A 19194-nucleotide genomic window follows, 5' to 3' on the forward strand; every position below is an offset into this window, starting at 1 on the left:
AGCAGTCTCAAAGGCTAAGCGTATTATGCTACGAAGCCAAAAGGATAGAGAGGTAGCAGATGCTTTTTGACCTCTCCTCTGTCCAGAATAAACGACAAACAGGGAAGAAGTTTGTCGAAAATCTTTAGTTGCCTGTAAATAAAATTTCAGGGCACGGACTACATCTAGATTGTGCAGAAGTCGTTCCTTCTTTGAAGAAGGGTTAGGACACAATGATGGAACAACAATCTCTTGATTGATATTCTTGTTAGTGACTACCTTAGGTAAGAACCCAGGTTTAGTGCGCAGAACTACCTTATCTGAATGAAAAATCAGATACGGAGAATCACAATGTAAGGCTGATAATTCAGAGACTCTACGAGCCGAGGAAATAGCCATTAAAAACAGAACTTTCCAAGATAACAGCTTGATATCAATGGAGTGAAGGGGTTCAAACGGAACACCCTGTAAAACGTTAAGAACTAAGTTTAAGCTCCACGGCGGAGCAACAGATTTAAACACAGGCTTAATCCTGGCCAAAGCCTGACAAAAAGCCTGAACGTCTGGAACTTCTGACAGACGCTTGTGTAAAAGGATGGACAGAGCTGAGATCTGTCCCTTTAACGAACTAGCAGATAAACCCTTTTCTAAACCTTCTTGTAGAAAAGACAATATCCTAGGAATCCTAACCTTACTCCATGAGTAACCCTTGGATTCGCACCAGTGTAAGTATTTACGCCATATCTTATGGTAAATTTTCCTGGTAACAGGTTTCCTAGCCTGTATTAGGGTATCAATTACTGGCTCTGAAAATCCACGCTTTGATAAAATTAAGCGTTCAATTTCCATGCAGTCAGCTTCAGAGAAATTAGATTTTGATGTTTGAAAGGACCCTGAATTAGAAGGTCCTGTCTCAGAGGCAGAGACCAAGGTGGACAGGATGACATGTCCACTAGATCTGCATACCAGGTCCTGCGTGGCCACGCAGGCGCTATTAGAATCATTGATGCTTTCTCCTGTTTGATCCTTGCAATCAAACGAGGAAGTATCGGGAAGGGTGGAAACACATAAGCCATCCTGAAGGTCCAAGGTGCTGTCAAGGCATCTATCAGGACCGCTCCCGGGTCCCTGGACCGGGACCCGTAACAAGGAAGCTTGGCGTTCCGGCGAGACGCCATGAGATCCATATCTGGTTTGCCCCAGCGTCGAAGTATTTGGGCAAAGACCTCCGGATGAAGTTCCCACTCCCCCGGATGAAAAGTCTGGCGACTTAGGAAATCCGCCTCCCAGTTGTCCACTCCTGGGATGTGGATCGCTGACAGGTGGCAAGAGTGAGACTCTGCCCAGCGAATTATCTTTGATACTTCCATCATCGCTAGGGAACTTCTTGTCCCTCCCTGATGGTTGATGTAAGCCACAGTCGTGATGTTGTCCGACTGAAACCTGATAAACCTCAGAGTTGCTAACTGAGGCCAAGCCAGTAGGGCATTGAGAACTGCTCTCAATTCCAGAATGTTTATTGGAAGGAGACTCTCCTCTTGAGTCCAAGATCCCTGAGTCTTCAGGGAATTCCAGACAGCGCCCCAACCTAGAAGGCTGGCGTCTGTAGTTACAATTGTCCAGTCTGGCCTGCTGAAGGGCATTCCCTTGGACAGATGTGGCCGAGAAAGCCACCATAGAAGAGAATCTCTGGTCTCCTGATCCAGATTCAGCGTAGGGGACAAATCTGAGTAATCCCCATTCCACTGACTTAGCATGCACAATTGCAGCGGTCTGAGGTGCAGGCGTGCAAAAGGAACTATGTCCATTGCCGCTACCATTAAGCCGATTACCTCCATGCATTGAGCCACTGACGGGTGTTGAATGGAATGAAGGGCACGGCAAGCATTTAGAAGCTTTGTTAACCTGTCCTCTGTTAGGTAAATTTTCATTTCTACAGAATCTATAAGAGTCCCCAAGAAGGGAACTCTTGTGAGTGGTAAGAGAGAACTCTTCTCCTCGTTTACTTTCAACCCATGTGATCTCAGAAATGCCAGTACTAACTCTGTATGAGACTTGGCAGTTTAAAAGCTTGACGCTTGAATCAGAATGTCGTCTAGGTACGGAGCTACCGAAATTCCTCGTGGTCTTAGTACCGCCAGAAGAGAGCCCAGAACCTTTGTAAAGATTCTTGGAGCCGTAGCCAACCCTAAGGGAAGAGCTACAAACTGGTAATGTTTGTCTAGGAAGGCAAACCTTAGATACCGGTAATGTTCTCTGTGAATCGGTATGTGAAGGTAAGCATCCTTTAAATCCACTGTGGTCATGTACTGACCTCTTTGGATCATGGGTAAGATTGTTCCGAATAGTTTCCATCTTGAATGATGGAACTCTTAGGAATTTGTTTAGGATCTTTAAATCCAATATTGGTCTGAAGGTTCCCTCTTTTTTGGGAACCACAAACAGGTTTGAGTAAAACCCTTGTCCGTGTTCCGACCGCGGAACTGGATGGATCACTCCCATTAGTAAAAGGTCTTGTACACAGCGTAGAAACGCCTCTTTCTTTATCTGGTTTGTTGACAACCTTGAAAGGTGAAATCTCCCTTGTGGAGGAGAAGCTTTTGAAGTCCAGAAGATATCCCTGAGATATGATCTCCAACGCCCAGGGATCCTGGACATCTCTTGCCCAAGCCTGGGCGAAGAGAGAGAGTCTGCCCCCCACTAGATCCGTTACCGGATCGGGGGCCCTCACTTCATGCTGTCTTAGGGGCAGCAGCAGGCTTTCTGGCCTGCTTGCCCTTGTTCCAGGCCTGGTTAGGTTTCCAGCCTTGTCTGTAGCGAGCAACAGCTCCTTCCTGTTTTGGAGCAGAGGAAGTTGAAGCTGCTCCTGCCTTGAAATTACGAAAAGCACGAAAATTAGACTGTCTAGCCCTGGGTTTGGCTCTGTCTTGAGGCAGGGCATGGCCTTTACCTCCCGTAATATCAGGATAATTTCTTTCAAACCGGGCCCGAATAAAGTCTGCCCCTTGAAAGGTATGTTAAGTAGTTTCGATTTAGAAGTTACATCAGCTGACCAGGATTTTAGCCACAGCGCTCTGCGTGCCTGAATGGCGAATCCGGAATTCTTAGCCGTAAGTTTAGTTAATGTACTACGGCATCAGAAATAAATGAATTAGCTAGCTTAAGGGTTTTAAGCTTAAGTGAAATCTCATCTAATGTCGCTGAGTCAAGGGTGTCTTCCAGAGACTCAAACCAAAATGCTGCCGCAGCCGTGTCAGGCGCAATGCATGCAAGGGGTTGTAATATAAAACCTTGTTGAACAAACATTTTCTTAAGGTAACCCTCTAACTTTTTATCCATTGGATCTGAAAAAGCACAGCTATCCTCCACCGGGATAGTGGTACGCTTAGCTAAAGTAGAAACTGCTCCCTCCACCTTAGGGACCGTTTGCCATAAGTCCAGTGTGGTGGCATCTATTGGAAACATTTTTCTGAATATAGGAGGGGGTGAGAAAGGCACACCGGGTCTGTCCCACTCCTTAGTAATAATTTCAGTAAGTCTCTTAGGTATAGGAAAAACGTCAGTACTCGTCGGTACCGCAAAATATTTATCCAACCTACACATTTTCTCTGGGATTGCAACTGTGTTACAATCATTCAGAGCCGCCTAACACCTCCCCTAGCAATACACGGAGGTTTTCCAGCTTAAACTTAAAATTTTGAAATGTCTGAATCCAATTTATTTGGATCAGATCCGTCACCCGCAGAATGAAGCTCTCCGTCCTCATGCTCTGCATATTGTGACGCAGTATCAGACATGGCCCTAGCATTATCAGTATACTCTGTTCTCATCCCAGAGTGATCTCGTTTACCTCTAAGTTCTGGCAATTTAGACAAAACTTCAGTCATAACATTAGCCATGTCTTGTAAAGTGATTTGTAATGGCCGCCCTGATGTACTTGGCGTTACAATATCACGCACCTCCTGAACGGGAGATGCAGGTACTGACACGTGAGGCAAGTTAGTCGGCATAACTTCCCCCTCGTTGTCTGGTGAATGTTGCTTAACATGTACAGATTGACTTTTATTTAAAGTAGCATCAATGCAATTAGTACATAAATTTCTATTGGGCTCCACCTTGGCTTTTGAACATATTGCACAAAGAGTTTCCTCTGTGTCAGACATGTTTAAACAAACTAGCAATTAGACTAGCAAGCTTGGAAATACTTTTCAACTAAATTTACAAGCAATATATAAAAACGTTACTGTGCCTTTAAGAAGCACACAAAAACTGTCACAGTTGAATAACAATGAACCGGATTAGTTATATAAACCAAATTTAGCAAAGGATTGCACACATTAGCAATGGATGATTAACCCTTAATATCAGAAAAAAACGTATAACAATTGACAATATAAGCGTTTTTATCACAGTCAAGCACAGTCTCACAGGTCTGCTGTGAGTGATTACCTCCCTCAAAACTAGTTTTGAGACCCCTGAGCTCTGTGGAGACGTCCTGGATCATGCAGGGAGAAAAAGACAGACTGTGACTGAATTTCTGATGCGTAGTAAAAGCGCCAAAATAGGCCCCTCCCACTCACACTACAACAGTGAGGGAAGCTCAGTAAACTGTTTTATTTTAAAACAACGACAGCCATGTGGAAAATAAAGCCCAAAACAATTTTCACCAAGTACCTCAGATAATTAAACGATTTAACATGCCAGTAAACGTTTAAAATCTAATATATGAAATGTCATTAAAAAGCCTGCTGCTAGTCGCTCACACTGCAAGTTAGGCTAAAAGTTATATGCATACAGTATTTTCCCAGTGAAGTTCCATTCCCCAGAAATACTTAAGTGTTAACATATATACATGTCAGCCTGATACCAGTTGTTACTACTGCATTTAAGGCTGTACTTACATTATATCGGTATTAGCAGTATTTTCAAAGTCAATTCCATTCCTTAGAAAATAATATACTGCAACATACCTCTTTGCAGGTGAACCTGCCCGCTGTCCCCTGATCTGAAGTTACCTTACTCCTCAGAATGGCCGAGAACAGCAAACGGATCTTAGTTACGTCCGCTAAGATCATATACAAAAACTCAGGTAGATTCTTCTTCAAATTCTGCCTGAGAAGGAAACAACACACTCCGGTGTCGTTTAAAATAACAAACTTTTGATTGAAGATATAAAAAACTAAGTTTAATCACCACAGTCCTCTCACACATCCTATCTATTAGTTGGGTGCAAGAGAATAACTGGGTGTGACGTAGAGGGGAGGAGCTATATAGCAGCTCTGCTTGGGTGATCCTCTTGCACTTCCTGTTGGGGAGGAGTTAATATCCCATAAGTAATGATGACCCGTGGACTGACTACACTTAACAGGAGAAAAATGCCAGTGAACAAGCTTCTAGCAACCAGAAGCAATAAATAATGAGACTTAAATAATGTGGAGACAAAATTGACGCCCATATTTTTTTAGCGCCAAAAAAGACGCCCACATTATTTGGCGCCTAAATGCCACATCCGGAACGCCGACACTTTTGGCGCAAAAAAAGTAAAAAAATGACACAACTTCCGGCGACACGTATGACGCCGGAAAGAAAGAAAAAAAATTTTTGCGCCAAAAAGTCCGCGCCAAGAATGACGCAATAAAATGAAGCATTTTCAGCCCCGCGAGCCTAACAGCCCACAGGGAAAAAAAGTCAAATTTTAAGGTAAGAAAAAAATTGATTTATTCATATGCATTATCCCAAATATGAAACTGACTGTCTGAAATAAGGAACATTGAACATCCTGAGTCAAGGCAAATAAATGTTTGAATACATATATTTAGAACTTTATATAAAAGTGCCCAACCATAGCTTAGAGTGTCACAGAAAATAAGACTTACTTACCCCAGGACACTCATCTACATGTAGTAGAAAGCCAAACCAGTACTGAAACGAGAATCAGTAGAGGTAATGGTATATATAAGAGTATATCGTCGATCTGAAAAGGGAGGTAAGAGATGAATCTCTACGACCGATAACAGAGAACCTATGAAATAGACCCCGTAGAAGGAGATCATTGAATTCAAATAGGCAATACTCTCCTCACATCCCTCTGACATTCACTGCACGCTGAGAGGAAAACCGGGCTCCAACCTGCTGCGGAGCGCATATCAACGTAGAATCTAGAACAACCTTACTTCACCACCTCCATAGGAGGCAAAGTTTGTAAAACTGAATTGTGGGTGTGGTGAGGGGTGTATTTATAGGCATTTTAAGGTTTGGGAAACTTTGCCCCTCCTGGTAGGAATGTATATCCCATACGTCACTAGCTCATGGACTCTTGCTAATTACATGAAAGAAAGTTATGTTTTACTTCTTTTGATCTCTCCAATATAGTCTAGGCACAGAGTGCTATTAGTACAGTCCTTTCTGTGGGCTCCTTTTTCACACAATTTGTATTCATTTCGAATTACTGCACAGCACCACAACTCATTTAGTATTTAATATTAAAGGCTTTAATTCATTTAGAACCTCAAGAACAATTTAAATTAGGGGAGATTGCCATTGTGGTGCATTGTATATTTGTGTACATATGTCTCCCCAGGTCTCCGTCTAACCTTAAGTCGACCAGGTATTTGGCAAAGCTGAAAATTGGACTCATCAGAACAGTTGACCATACTCTAGTACACTACGGTCCAATCCTTACGGTCTTATGCAAACCTCAGCCTACATATACACAGGACACACATATATTATATATATATATATATATATATATATATATATATATGGAAACAATTAAGAGACCATGCATACATATACTATAATAATATATAGCTATATATATTTTATTTCTTAAAGCATCTTTGGCTTTAGCACAGTTGTCCAAGCACACCGTTGGATGTATATGACGGATTATTTTGTTATATATTATTTTTTTGATGTTATGCTTTTTCTTGTTCTCTGTCACAAATATGTATGTAATGTTATTTGATATGCTGTTAAAAAAATATCTTTTCTGCTAGAAACTTCAATACAAACATTAAACAGAAACCCATCAGAATTTTAAATTAAAGGGACACTGAACCCAATTTTTTTCTTTTGTGATTCAGATAGAGCATGCAATTTTAAGCAACTTTCTAATTTATTCCTATTATCAGATTTTCTTCATTCTCTTGGTATCTTTATTTGAAAAGCAAGAATGTTAAGATGCCGGCCCATTTTTGGTGAACAACCTGGGTTGTTCTTGCGGATTGGTGGATGAATTCCCCCACCAATAAACAAGTGCTGTCAATGTTACTGAACCAAAAATTGTCTGGCTCCTTAGCTTAGATGCTTTCTTTTTCAAATAAAGATAGCAAGAGGAATGAAGAAAAATTGATAATAGGAGTAAATTAGCAAGTTGCTTAAAATTGCATGCTCTGTCTGAATCACGAAATAAATAATTTGGGTTCAGTGTCCTAAATAAAAGGATCAGTATTAATACATGTGGGACATGCACTACAGAGGTCTCGAAACTGTTAAAAATACTACTCAGGTAAGAGTAGCTCTCAATTTAAAAGGATAACCAAGAACTATAATTATAAAACTGATCTATTATCAATTGCTCTCAATTTATAGCAAAAAAATGTTTTTAAAACGCACATGCACATAATGATGAAATACAGGGTTGCGCATTGTTTCAAATCAGCACTTGTAAAGCAATACTGATGAATGCAAATATCTGTCTCACATTTTCAGCAATATTATATAAGATAAGCAGGAGCATTTTATGAATTGGTTCTTTTTTCTGTGACCTAAGGGATCATTTTGCTTTTGATTTCACTATTATTTAATCTGATACCTTACCTTGACTTCTAAGAGAATCCCTTAATACTTGGGTAATGCTGGTTAGAGAGGACAGTGGGACTCTGTCACTGGCAAGTATGCGTTCTAAAGCCTATACGAAATGTTTAAAGAAAAAAAACACAAAAACCATATGATTTACACATATTTGATATAATGTATAAAATATTCCATAAATTTAGGTGCAACTATACAAACCAATGAATCGACCAACAGAATAATGTGCAATGAATACGTTTTATATAAAAACCAACAAAAAACCAACAATTTACTATATCGTAAATACATTTTTTTTTTTTTAAATGATTTAATTATCCAATTTAAAAGAGTATTTTATTTTTTTCACCAGAGCAGATTTATTAGGCAACACCTTCCGGGCTAATCAATAAGTGAAAGTTTTCCAATTAACTCTGTATAATCTCATCTTACTTTCTGTGTTTTGTATACTTGGATTGTTCAGTATAGCCATTTATAAATGTACGAGGGGAATAATTATGCGCTCAAATAAGCGATAAAATCATAATTTAATCTCCAGTAAAATGTTAAATTAAAGGGACAGTCAAGTCAAAATTAAACTTGCATGATTCAGTTAGGGCATACAACTTTCTATTTACTTTTATCAAATTTGCTTTGTTCTCTTGGTATTCTCTTTGTTGTAAGTTAAACCTAGGAAGGCCTCATTTGCTAATTTCTAAGCCCTTGAAGGCCACCTCTTATCCGACCTCTTATTTGACAATTTTTCACATTTAGACACTGCTAGTTCATGGGAGTCATATAGATAACATTGTGCTCACTCCCATGGAGTTATTTATGAGTCTGCACTCATTGGCTAAAATGCAAGTTTCTAAATGGAACTGAGATATGGGGGCAGTCTGCAGAGGCTTAGATACAAGGTAATAACAGAGGTAAAAATGTATTAATATAACAGTGGTTGGTTATGCAAAACTGGCGAATGGGTAATAAAGGGATTATCTATCTTTCTAAACAATACCATTTTTGGTGCAGACTGTCCCTTTGAGGAAAATAAAACACACTGCAATATACATGTTATTTAATTTCTCTGCATTTGGTGTAAAATAATTTTGAAAAGTGTGCTTGTTTCATTTCCATGCAGGACAGGATGGGGCATCTCCATTATAAGTATATACAGTATGGAGTCTGCAATATTCTACTTAGTGAGTGGTTAGATGAGCGCACAAGCTAATGTACATCTGTTCATAACTGGACACAGCAAAGGAGATGAGGAACGTAGATCCCATTAGGCTTTTTACTTGACCGACCACAATGGCAGAGTTAAATGATTGTAAATGGTCCTTAAATGTTAATTTCTGAGAACCTTCCCCATAATCTTAGATATATAGCATTGCAGGGCTTCCAAAATGTTCTTACTAGCAACTAACTTCATAGATCTAGATTTTTTGTCTTTGTTTATTTATCAGCTCGAAAACCTTGTTCCAAGATATTGAGTGGATTATTTTGAATAAAATGTCACCTTTTTCTTTTATATAATAAGAGAAAGAAGAAAAAGGGCAGTATCGTGTTAGCCAGTGTATTCAAAGGAAATAAAAATCCTTTTGTGGGAAAATAACAAAAGCGATGAACAGGCGATTCCTTTAATAGCTAATAGGTGGAAGCGTTCAGGGACACTGCGGTCCCTTCGTCAGGCATTTCTATTATTGGTTAGCTATTTAATGTATCACCTGAACATTGCTTTTGTTATTTGCATACAAGAGAAATCACAGAGCATAACATGTTATTTAATAATATTAAAAGAGTGTTAAAAAGTAGAGCCACAGTATGGGTTTGGCAGTTGCAGGTACCTAGTTCCTTGTTGAGATTGCTGCCCTTATAACTATTCTGTTACTTGGTTTCCTACATAGGGTATATAACTTATTACATTTATATAGCAACCTTTTTATTTAACCTCTGTATTATATGCAGTTTAGGCAAAGACTGACAAACCGGTGCACTACATTCTGTAATGCTCTCAGAAGCAACTAATGAAAATAAAACCAAAACTGCAATTTCATTTTGTTTTTGACAGTTTCCTGAAAACCAGGAATCCATATGAACAGCAGGATTGTGATAAATTATTACCTGTTTCTTAGTTGCAGGATATTTAATATCTAAAATAATTTCTTTGGCTTCAACTTCCAGGCGATCTAAAATGAAACAAGTTTTTAAATATAAAGATATTTTTAAAAAAAAATTAAAACCCCAGTGTACAGAAAAATGTACAATACAGTTGTGTAGAGATTATAAAGTCTGTTAAAAAGATTTGATACAGTACTTTACCTTTTTGTTGGTAGTAAGATGAAAAAAAGCAGTTACATTTAATTTAATATAATCTACCATGAACTATGAGTAACTGGATGTTTTTACTTATGTTAAAACCATTTCTTCCCTTTTTGAACAACAGCAACTAAGGCTATTTTATACGTGCATGAACACCATCTTCACCTCGTATTATCCTTTTCCTTCCTTTCAAAGGAGGATTGTTGTTTATGGGAAATAAGTAACTTATTTATTGACTTTGGATTAAACAGGACATTTTATTTTATGCTTCTCCGAGACCTTGCACAATGATAAGAATCTTTTTTGACTGTCGTATTTGTTTGTGTGTGTGTAAATATATATATATATATATATATATATATATATATTATACACACACACACACACACACACACATATACATTACATATATATATATATATATATATATACACACACACACATTATATATATATATTTATATATATATACTATATACACACTCACACACACATTTAAATACATATATATAATATATATATATATATATACGGTATATATATATATATATATACACACACATATATATATATATCACACATACACACACACACATACATATATACACACACACATACATATATACACACACACACGTTGATTGGAGAAGCTGTGTTAGTCCAGAGATTTAGATATCGAAATAACAAGAGTATTGCATTGAGCAATGATACTTTTTTATTGGACTAACTATACATTTATAAGATGACAAGCTTCAGAAGAATGTCTACCTTTTTCAAGTCTGACGCAATTGCGTCAGACTTGGAAAAGTAAGACATCTTCCAAAAGCTTGTCATCTTAAAAATGTATAGTTCGCCCAATAAAAATGTATCATTGCTCAATGCAATAATCTTGTTATTTTGAGATATATATATTATATATATATATATATACACACACACACACACATACATATATACACCAACCATAGATTGCACCGCACCTCCACCTCAGATAAATCACAGGAACTTGAAAAGGTAAAAAGATCATTTATTAAGCTTATTTAAAAATCAAAGAAGTCATAAAAGCAATAGAAAACACATCAAAAAATGCAGGTTAGGATTGCATAGTGAGGAAAAATTAAACACTGAGTCCCAGTATGTTCTAAATCCAAAGGTTTATCGGAACTTAGCCTGTGATGGGGCAGTAAGGTGCTCAATAATGCTTGGCGCATTTCGCAAAATGCGTACATGTGCTTCATCAGAGACTATATATATATATATATATTTTTTTTTTTTTTAGGTATATTACTTTTTAATATTTTATAATTTTGTTTCAATTTGCACTATATTTTTTGTATTATTTTTCTGCCTTGCCAAATGTCAATGGTTAATGCAACATCATCTGCCTTTTCAAGAAGTTCTGTTAATTTAACTTTTCCATTTTAGTCTCTCTATTTCCGATATATTGGACTGCCCTATTCATTAATTGTGTATTAAGGTCTAATACTGCACAAAACCAGTCAAATTGTGGTCTTTCAACCAATGAAAAGTGGCAGAGAGCATTCCTATTATTAAAATCACTTATGGTCGACCTTATAATTCTCCTTTGTTTTGGGTGCTTCAGTTCATAAACGTTTACTGTGTTATCCACATTGGATGCAGCTGCACACCCGAAATCTGACATTTTTGGCTGGATGGAGTCATCCCTAGATAGCATTTAAATTCTTTGTGCTTTCCAGTTTGCTTTCTGATATGTCGCTAAATGCTTGAGGTAGTAGTCATGTAACTCTGGTGATTACTATGCTGCAAATAAGCATTTCGCTGTGAGCAATTTATCAGTTTTGTTTCATAACATCTGTTAATCAAATGTGGGAATACTTCTCCTTTGAGCACTCATGATCTAGTTTTAACTATTGACAACAATCAAACTATCAAGCTGGTCATAATGTTGAAAACATAATTAAGTATCATCATTGTCACTCTTATCCAGCACAGTTGTGAGCTTGAAGTAGCAAGGTCACACCGGTGCACGCCAAAAGAGTCACAAGTAAAGGTTGTGCACAGTTGTTACGCTTAACTGACCAATTTGAAACCCGATTATGTAATTATTTAGCCTAAAGTCTTTAGGTCCTCTTACTGCACAATAGGGTTTTATTTAAGGAGTCTCATAAAGTAGTTTTCTTTTTTATTTATAGAAAAAACAAAGTTCTTGGAAAAGTTATAGGGTCTCATATAACTTGTGAGACGGTGAGGACAGTGAGGTGTGTTAGGCCTCTTTAGGTCACTGTTAATCTGGAGCCTACCGTGATCTTTAAAACTGTCTTTTAGCCACTTCGATCTGTATCTTGGACACCTCAGCCAGCCTCTCAGGTGTTAAACTTTAGGAGCACACAGCACAGCTTGTTTGTATGAGTGCTGGGAAGCCGGGACCCCTTCACTGCAGTTTTGGGCCAAAGCTCCAGACGCTCCTTAACTTGGTTAGAGGCAACAGCGCTGTTTTGGGAGTTTTCATTTTCTTTTTTTTTTATGCAGTTGTAAAAACAAACCCAATTGCGCATATGCCAGACATATGACTATGTGGAGACAAAGTAGAGAATAGAGACTCTGAAAAGGTGGTCCCGGCCTTGAATTAGTTCTTCAATGCTTGCTCAATGTACAACCCCAAAAAAAAAAAACTAGAAGTAAGGATATTGTAGATATTGATCTATGCAAGAATGCTGTATGAGCCTACTCTATACAATGATAACCAGCCAACTGAGGGCTAGATTACGGGGTGGAGCACTAACAGGTTGCGAAAGCGATATCGGGTACACTCATAACAACACTGTGTAATAACAAATATTAAAAACAAATTCCATAAAAAAAGTTATAAGAGCTCAAAGAGATGAGGTGTTAGGTAAAAAAAGGACTGTATGTATCAATCTGAAGACATTGCTTTCCAGATCCCACTTTGCTTGAGACAGTTAAACTGTGCTGAAATAATCTGCATCAGGACAGATTACCTAGTAAATGAACTGCAGGACTTAAGGGACTTTTGGTATTTTTTAGAACTTTTGTAGAATATTGCAGCAGTGTTGGCCTGTAAATATCCTGATTTCTATCTTAAACAGAAGTGAATTGGGTGCTTGGAAAATCCCCTTAACCTCTAGCAAATTTGAAGAAAGACCTAGGTCTGCAACTTTTTCCTTTAGTCTGTCTGTACTTGATCCAGCTAGGCTCTGTGAGTGGGGACATTTTGCAGTCCTGAACACGATGTTGGTTGGAAAACAAGTGTACTATGAGCGGCCTTGAGCCAGTTCTGAAGAAAGTATAGATGAACTGAGTACATAGGCCATCTGGCCTAATTCACTATATGTATTGTGAAAGTCATGTAACCTAACATCTTTATCTAGGCTCTCCACCTCAAAAGCCTGGTGTGCAAAAGGAGCTTGAAGAAAGCTAAGAGGGTCTGGTGTCATACATGGCCCTTAGAAAAACAATCCTTCAGGAAGCAGTCTGTTGGTTATTTCTAGGTTCACAATCCATTGGTGAAGCTGAAGTGAAAAGTAGTATATTGTCATTTTAGAAATAAGCTCCATTGATTTTGAAGTTAAAAGAATGATGTCCAGATAATGTTACACAAACACCATAGTTTGCCAAGTTCTGCCATTAAGGAAGCAAAAACCTTGGCAAATACTAAACTGAGATGTTGAATGTTTCTCCATATTTTGGGGAAGCATAGCAGTAACACACTCTAGCAAAATAAAGTCAATAGAAAAATGTAATACAAATCAGCCTCCAACTTTCCTTACCTGACTCCTCACTTGTACAACGCTGTTCTCTTCCATTATAGAAGCAAAGGAACTACAGCCAATCAGAAGCTTTTAACACTGAACACTATAGAGAGAAAGGAGCGTGCTTAAAGGGACATTAAACCCACATTTTTTTCTTTCATGAATCAGATAGAGAATACAATTTTCAACAACATTCCAATTTACTTCCATTATCTAATTTTCTTCATTCATTAGATATCATTTGTTGAAGAAATAGCAGTGCACATAGGTGATCCAATCACCACAAGGCATCTATGTGCAGCCACAATCAGCAGATTCTGAGCCTATCTAGATATGCTTTTCAGCAGCGGATATCAAGAAAATGAGGCAAATTAGATAATAGAAGTAAGAAAGTTACGTTAAAGTGCATGCGCTTTCTAAATCACGAAAAAAAAAAATTGAGTTTCATGTCCCTTTAATCGGCTTTCTCTCACCTCTGTTAAGTGCGAGACAATGCAACGTGATCATGCACCTTACTCTTGACGTTACAGCTTCTGATGGGATGTATGCTCTGCTGGTAGATGGGTGGAGAGGAGTCAGGTGAGTAAAGTTTTTTTTTTTTATGAAAACACTATTATATTAAAGGGACCACTCAATGCATTGGAATTGCATAATTAATACGTGTATAATAAAATGACAATGATTTAACACCTACTCTGAATTTCAAATTAACACTTTTTTCTGACAAATTTATATTTTCTCCCATCTTTCCCAGCCACAAGTATCATGTGGACACACATCAGCCAATCACAGACTAGTATACATATACTCTGTGAGCTTGTGCACATACTCAGTAGGATCTTGTTTCCCAGTAAGTGTGCATATAAAAAATAGTGTGCAAAATTTGATAATGGAAATAAAATTGGAAAGTGTCTTCATTTTATTCCTTGAGCATTTGAAAGGAAAGTATATTTAGCAGTTAGGTGTCTGTTTTTATAGAACCAGTTTTGTGTCCCTTTAAGGAGTTCCATACCTGAACCTATTGCGTTTCCTATTTACTCCTTATTACAATATAAGATTACACACACGATTAATTAGAATTTACACAATACAGCTAAATTATCAAGAATAAGATATTTTTAAAAATAAATTAAAATGTTACCATGATTGAGGACTTTGGCTGTCAGTAACGTTGTAAGTTTCTTTACTAAATGCATATCCTTTGCTCTTTCACATTTCTTATCACTAGCAAAAAAATAATTAACATTTTAGACAAAACACTAATATAATATATGTGATAAGAAAATGTATGCTTACCTGATAAATGTATTTCTTTTTTGACACAATGAGTCCACGGTTCATCTTAATTACTAATGGGATATTCACCTCCTGGTCAGCAGGAGGCGGCAAAGAGCACCACAGCAGAGCTGTTAAATAGCTCCTCCCTTCCCTCCCACTCCCAGTCATTCGACCGAAGTTAAGGAAAGAAAGGAAAAGCCAAGGTGCAGAGGTGTCTGAAGTTTATAATAACCAACAACATGTCTTACAAGAACAGGGCGGAACTCATCGTGTCAAAAAGAAATAAATTTATCAGGTAAGCCATACATTTTCTTTTCTTTTTTAGGACACGATGAGTCCACAGATCATCTTAATTACTAATGGGATTCAATACCCAAGATAGAGTACACAGATGATACGGGAGAGACAAGACAGGGAACCTAAACGGAAGGCACCACTGCTTGAAGAACCTTTCTCCCAAAAGCGGGCCTCAGCCGAGGCAAAAGTGTCACATTTGTAAAACTTTGAAAAAGAGAAGACCAAGTTGCAGCCTTGCAAATCTGTTCCACAGAAGCTTCATTTTTGAATGCCTATGATGAAGCAACAGCCCTTGTGGAATGAGCCGATAACCCTCTCAGAGGCTGCTGTCCCCAGCAGTCTCATATGCAAAACATATGATACTCTTCAGCCAAAAAGAAAGAAGTAGCCATAGTTTTCTGTCCCCTTACGTTTCCTGAGAAAATCAACAAACAAAGAAGAAGACTGACGAAAGTCCTTAGTCGCCAGCAAGTAAAACTTTAAAGCTCAAACCACGTCCAAATGTGCAGAAGTCCGTTCCTTTTGGGAGGAGGATTAGGACACAAAGAAGGAACCACAATCTCTTGATTAATATTCAGATCAGAAACCACCTTAGAAAGAAATCCTAATTGAGAGCACGTAAAACTACCTCATCTGAATGAAAAATAAGATAAGGAGACTCGTACTGCAATGCCGAGAGCTCTTGACACTCTATGAGCAGAAGAAATAGCAACATGATAATAAACTTTCCAAGATAATAGCTTAATATCTAAGGAATGCATAGCGCTCAAACGGAGCCCCCTGAGAAACCTTAAGAACTAAATTTCAAGACTGCATGGATGAGTAATTGGTTTGAAACCAGGCCTGATCCTGACCAAGGCCTGACAAAAAGATTGTACATCTGGAACATTTGCCAGACATTTGTGTAATAAAATAGATTGACCCTTTAGGGAACCTCGTTGATAAAACCCTTCTCCAAACCTTCTTGGAAAAAGACAAAAATTCTAGGAATCCTTACTCTACTCCATTAGTAGCCCTTGGATTCACACCAATAAAGATATTTACGCCATATCCTTATGGTAAATCCTTCTAGTTACAGGTTTACAAGCCTGAATCATGGTCTCTATGACCGAGTCAGAAAACCCCCGCTTGGACAAAATAAGCGTTCAATCTCCAAGCAGTCAGCTTCAGAGAAACTAGATTTGGGTGAAGGAAGGGCCCCTGAATCAAAAGGTCATTCCTCAACGGAAGTCTCAAGGTGGAGAGATGACAGAGTTCAAATTCCCTGAGCTTTTAGGGAGCCAGAGACCAGCTCCCCACCCGAGAAGGCTGGCGTCCTGTTGTCACAATCACCCCAAGACGGTCTGCGAAAGACCCTGGGAGAGATGATCCAGAGAAAACTAGCATTGAAGAGAGTCGCTTGTCTCCTGCTTCAGAGTTATCAGAGGAGACAAGTCCGCATAATCTCCGTTCCATTGCTGAGCATGTTTAACTGCAGAGGTCTGAGATGGAACCGAGCAAACGGGATGATGTCCATTGCCGCCACCACCAGCCCGATTAACTCCATGCACTGAGCCACTGACAGACGAGGAAGTGTACTGAAGGACTAGACAAGTATCGATAATCTTTGATTTCCTGACTTCTGTCAGAAAAAAATCTTCATGGACAGGGAGTCTATTATTGTTCCCAAGGTGACCCTTGTGTCTGGAACTAGGGAACTCTTTTCCAAATTTACCTTTCACCCGTGAGTTCTCAGGAAAGATAACACTATGTCTGTGTAGGATCTTGCTTGTTACAAAGATGGCGCCTGGACTAGAATGTCGTCCAGAAAAGGCGCCACTGCAATGCCCCGTGACCGAAGTACCGCCAAACAAAGACCCCAGAACCTTTGTGAAAATTCTGGGAGCAGTGGCCAGGCCCAAAAGGAAGAGCCACAAACTGGAAGTGTTTGTCCTGGAAGGCAAACCTTAGGAACTTGTGATGATCCCTGTGAATAGGAACATGTAGGTACGCGTCCTTTAAATCCACTGTTGTCATAAATTGACCCTCCTGGATAAAAGGAAGAATGGAACGAATAGTTTCCATCTTGAAGGACGAAACCCTTAGAAATTTGTTTAGGACTCTTGAGGTCTAAAATTGGTCTGAAGGTTCCCTCATTTTTTGGAACCACGAACAGATTGGAATAAAAACCCTGACCCTGTTCCAGTACTGGAAACTGGGACAATCACTCCCCAGGGCGGACGAGTTCTCTTACGCAATGTAAGAACGCCTCTCTCTTTGTCTGGTTTGCAGATAATCTTGATAGTAGAAACCCTGCCTCTGGGAGGAAAAACTTTTGAACTCTAGTTTGTATCCCTGGGACACAATCTCTATTGCCAAGGGATCCTGAACATCCTGAACCCAAACCTGAGCGAGAGAAGGAAAGTTTGCCCCCTACTAGATTCGGTCCCCGGATCGGGGGCATGCCTTCATGCTGTCTTGGACTCAATAGCAGGCTTCTTGGAGTGCTTTCCCTTAGTCCAAAGACTGGTTAGGTCTCCATGCAGGCTTGGATTGTTCCTGCTTAGGAAGATGAAGAATTTCCCTTTGAAATTTCAAAAGAAACGAAAATTACTCTGTCGTCCTTTCTGTTTGTTTCTCTTATATTGAGGGAGATGATGACCTTTACCTCCAGTGATATCAGAGATAATTTCCGATAGACCAGATCCAAACAAGGTCTTGCTCTTGTAAGGAATATCCAGAAGCTTAGACTTAGAGGAAACCTCTGCAGACCAAGGTTTTTAACCATAAGGCTCTGCGGGCTAGAATAGAGAAACCCGAATCTTAGCTCCCAGTTTAATAATTTGAAGGGAAGTGTCCGTAATAAAGGCATTAGCTAGCTCAGAGCCTTTATCCTGTCTTGGATCTCCTCCAAGGAAGTTTTAGTCCTGAGAGACTCTGACAGTGCATCAAACCAATATGCCGCCGCACTAGAGACAGGTAGCAATGCACGCAGCTGGCTGCCATTGCAGACCCTGTTGACATAAATCTTCTTAAGTAGACCCTCTAACTTCTTATCCATAGGATCTTTGAAAGCGCAACTATCCTCTATGGGAATAGTAGTTCTCTTGGCTAAGGTGGAAAACGGCCCCTTCCACCTTAGGAACTGTTTGCCAAGCCTCCTTGAGAGAGTCAGCTATGGGAAACATCTTCTTTAAAAATAGGAGAGGGAGAAAAGGGAATGCCTGGTCACTCCCCACTCCTTTAGTTATGATCTCCGAAGCCTCGCTTTGGGACTGGAAATACGTCTGAGTAAGAAGGAACTCGAATATCTGTCTAATTTACTAGACTTCTCTAGGGACAACCACTACCGTGGAGTCACAGTCGTCCAAAGTAACCAAAACCTCCCTAGCAACAGGCAGAGGTGTTCTAGTTTAAACCTAAAAGTTACAACTCTGAGGTCTCGTCAGAGGCAATAAACTCTTTGATCTGAGATTTCACCCTCAGATGCTTACAGCAGTATCCTCCTCTCATGTCCTTGGGAGGGGTACCTCCAAAATTGCAACAATTGCGTCAGAACTTACTGAATGTCTGGTTTTCCTCTTACGTTTGCCCTGCAACATTGGGAAAGCAGACAATACATTCAGAAATTGTAGAAGGACATGAGAGAAGCTAGGTTCTTTTAAAGTAACTCCAGCCGGCGCTAGAGCAGAAGTGCAGGGATAATGAATGTGTGGGCAGTAAATTTGGGATGCTTGGGGAGAAAGCTGCGGCATTACCTTGACCCTCGTCAGACTCTTGGACAGCATCCGCTT

At 39.1% G+C, this 19194-nt stretch overlaps 1 protein-coding gene across 1 annotated transcript in view; it reads right to left on the reverse strand.

Moving 5' to 3' along the window:
* Positions 1-19194, reverse strand: part of RAB3GAP2 (RAB3 GTPase activating non-catalytic protein subunit 2) — a 470453-nt gene that overhangs the window by 236592 nt on the left and 214667 nt on the right. The window contains 3 exon segments of the mRNA XM_053712514.1: positions 7804-7894; positions 9898-9962; positions 14988-15070. Coding sequence (XP_053568489.1) covers positions 7804-7894; positions 9898-9962; positions 14988-15070 — 239 coding nt within the window.

The sequence above is a fragment of the Bombina bombina genome, chromosome 4, assembly GCF_027579735.1.
Source record: "Bombina bombina isolate aBomBom1 chromosome 4, aBomBom1.pri, whole genome shotgun sequence".
In the NCBI taxonomy this organism is placed as follows: domain Eukaryota; kingdom Metazoa; phylum Chordata; class Amphibia; order Anura; family Bombinatoridae; genus Bombina; species Bombina bombina.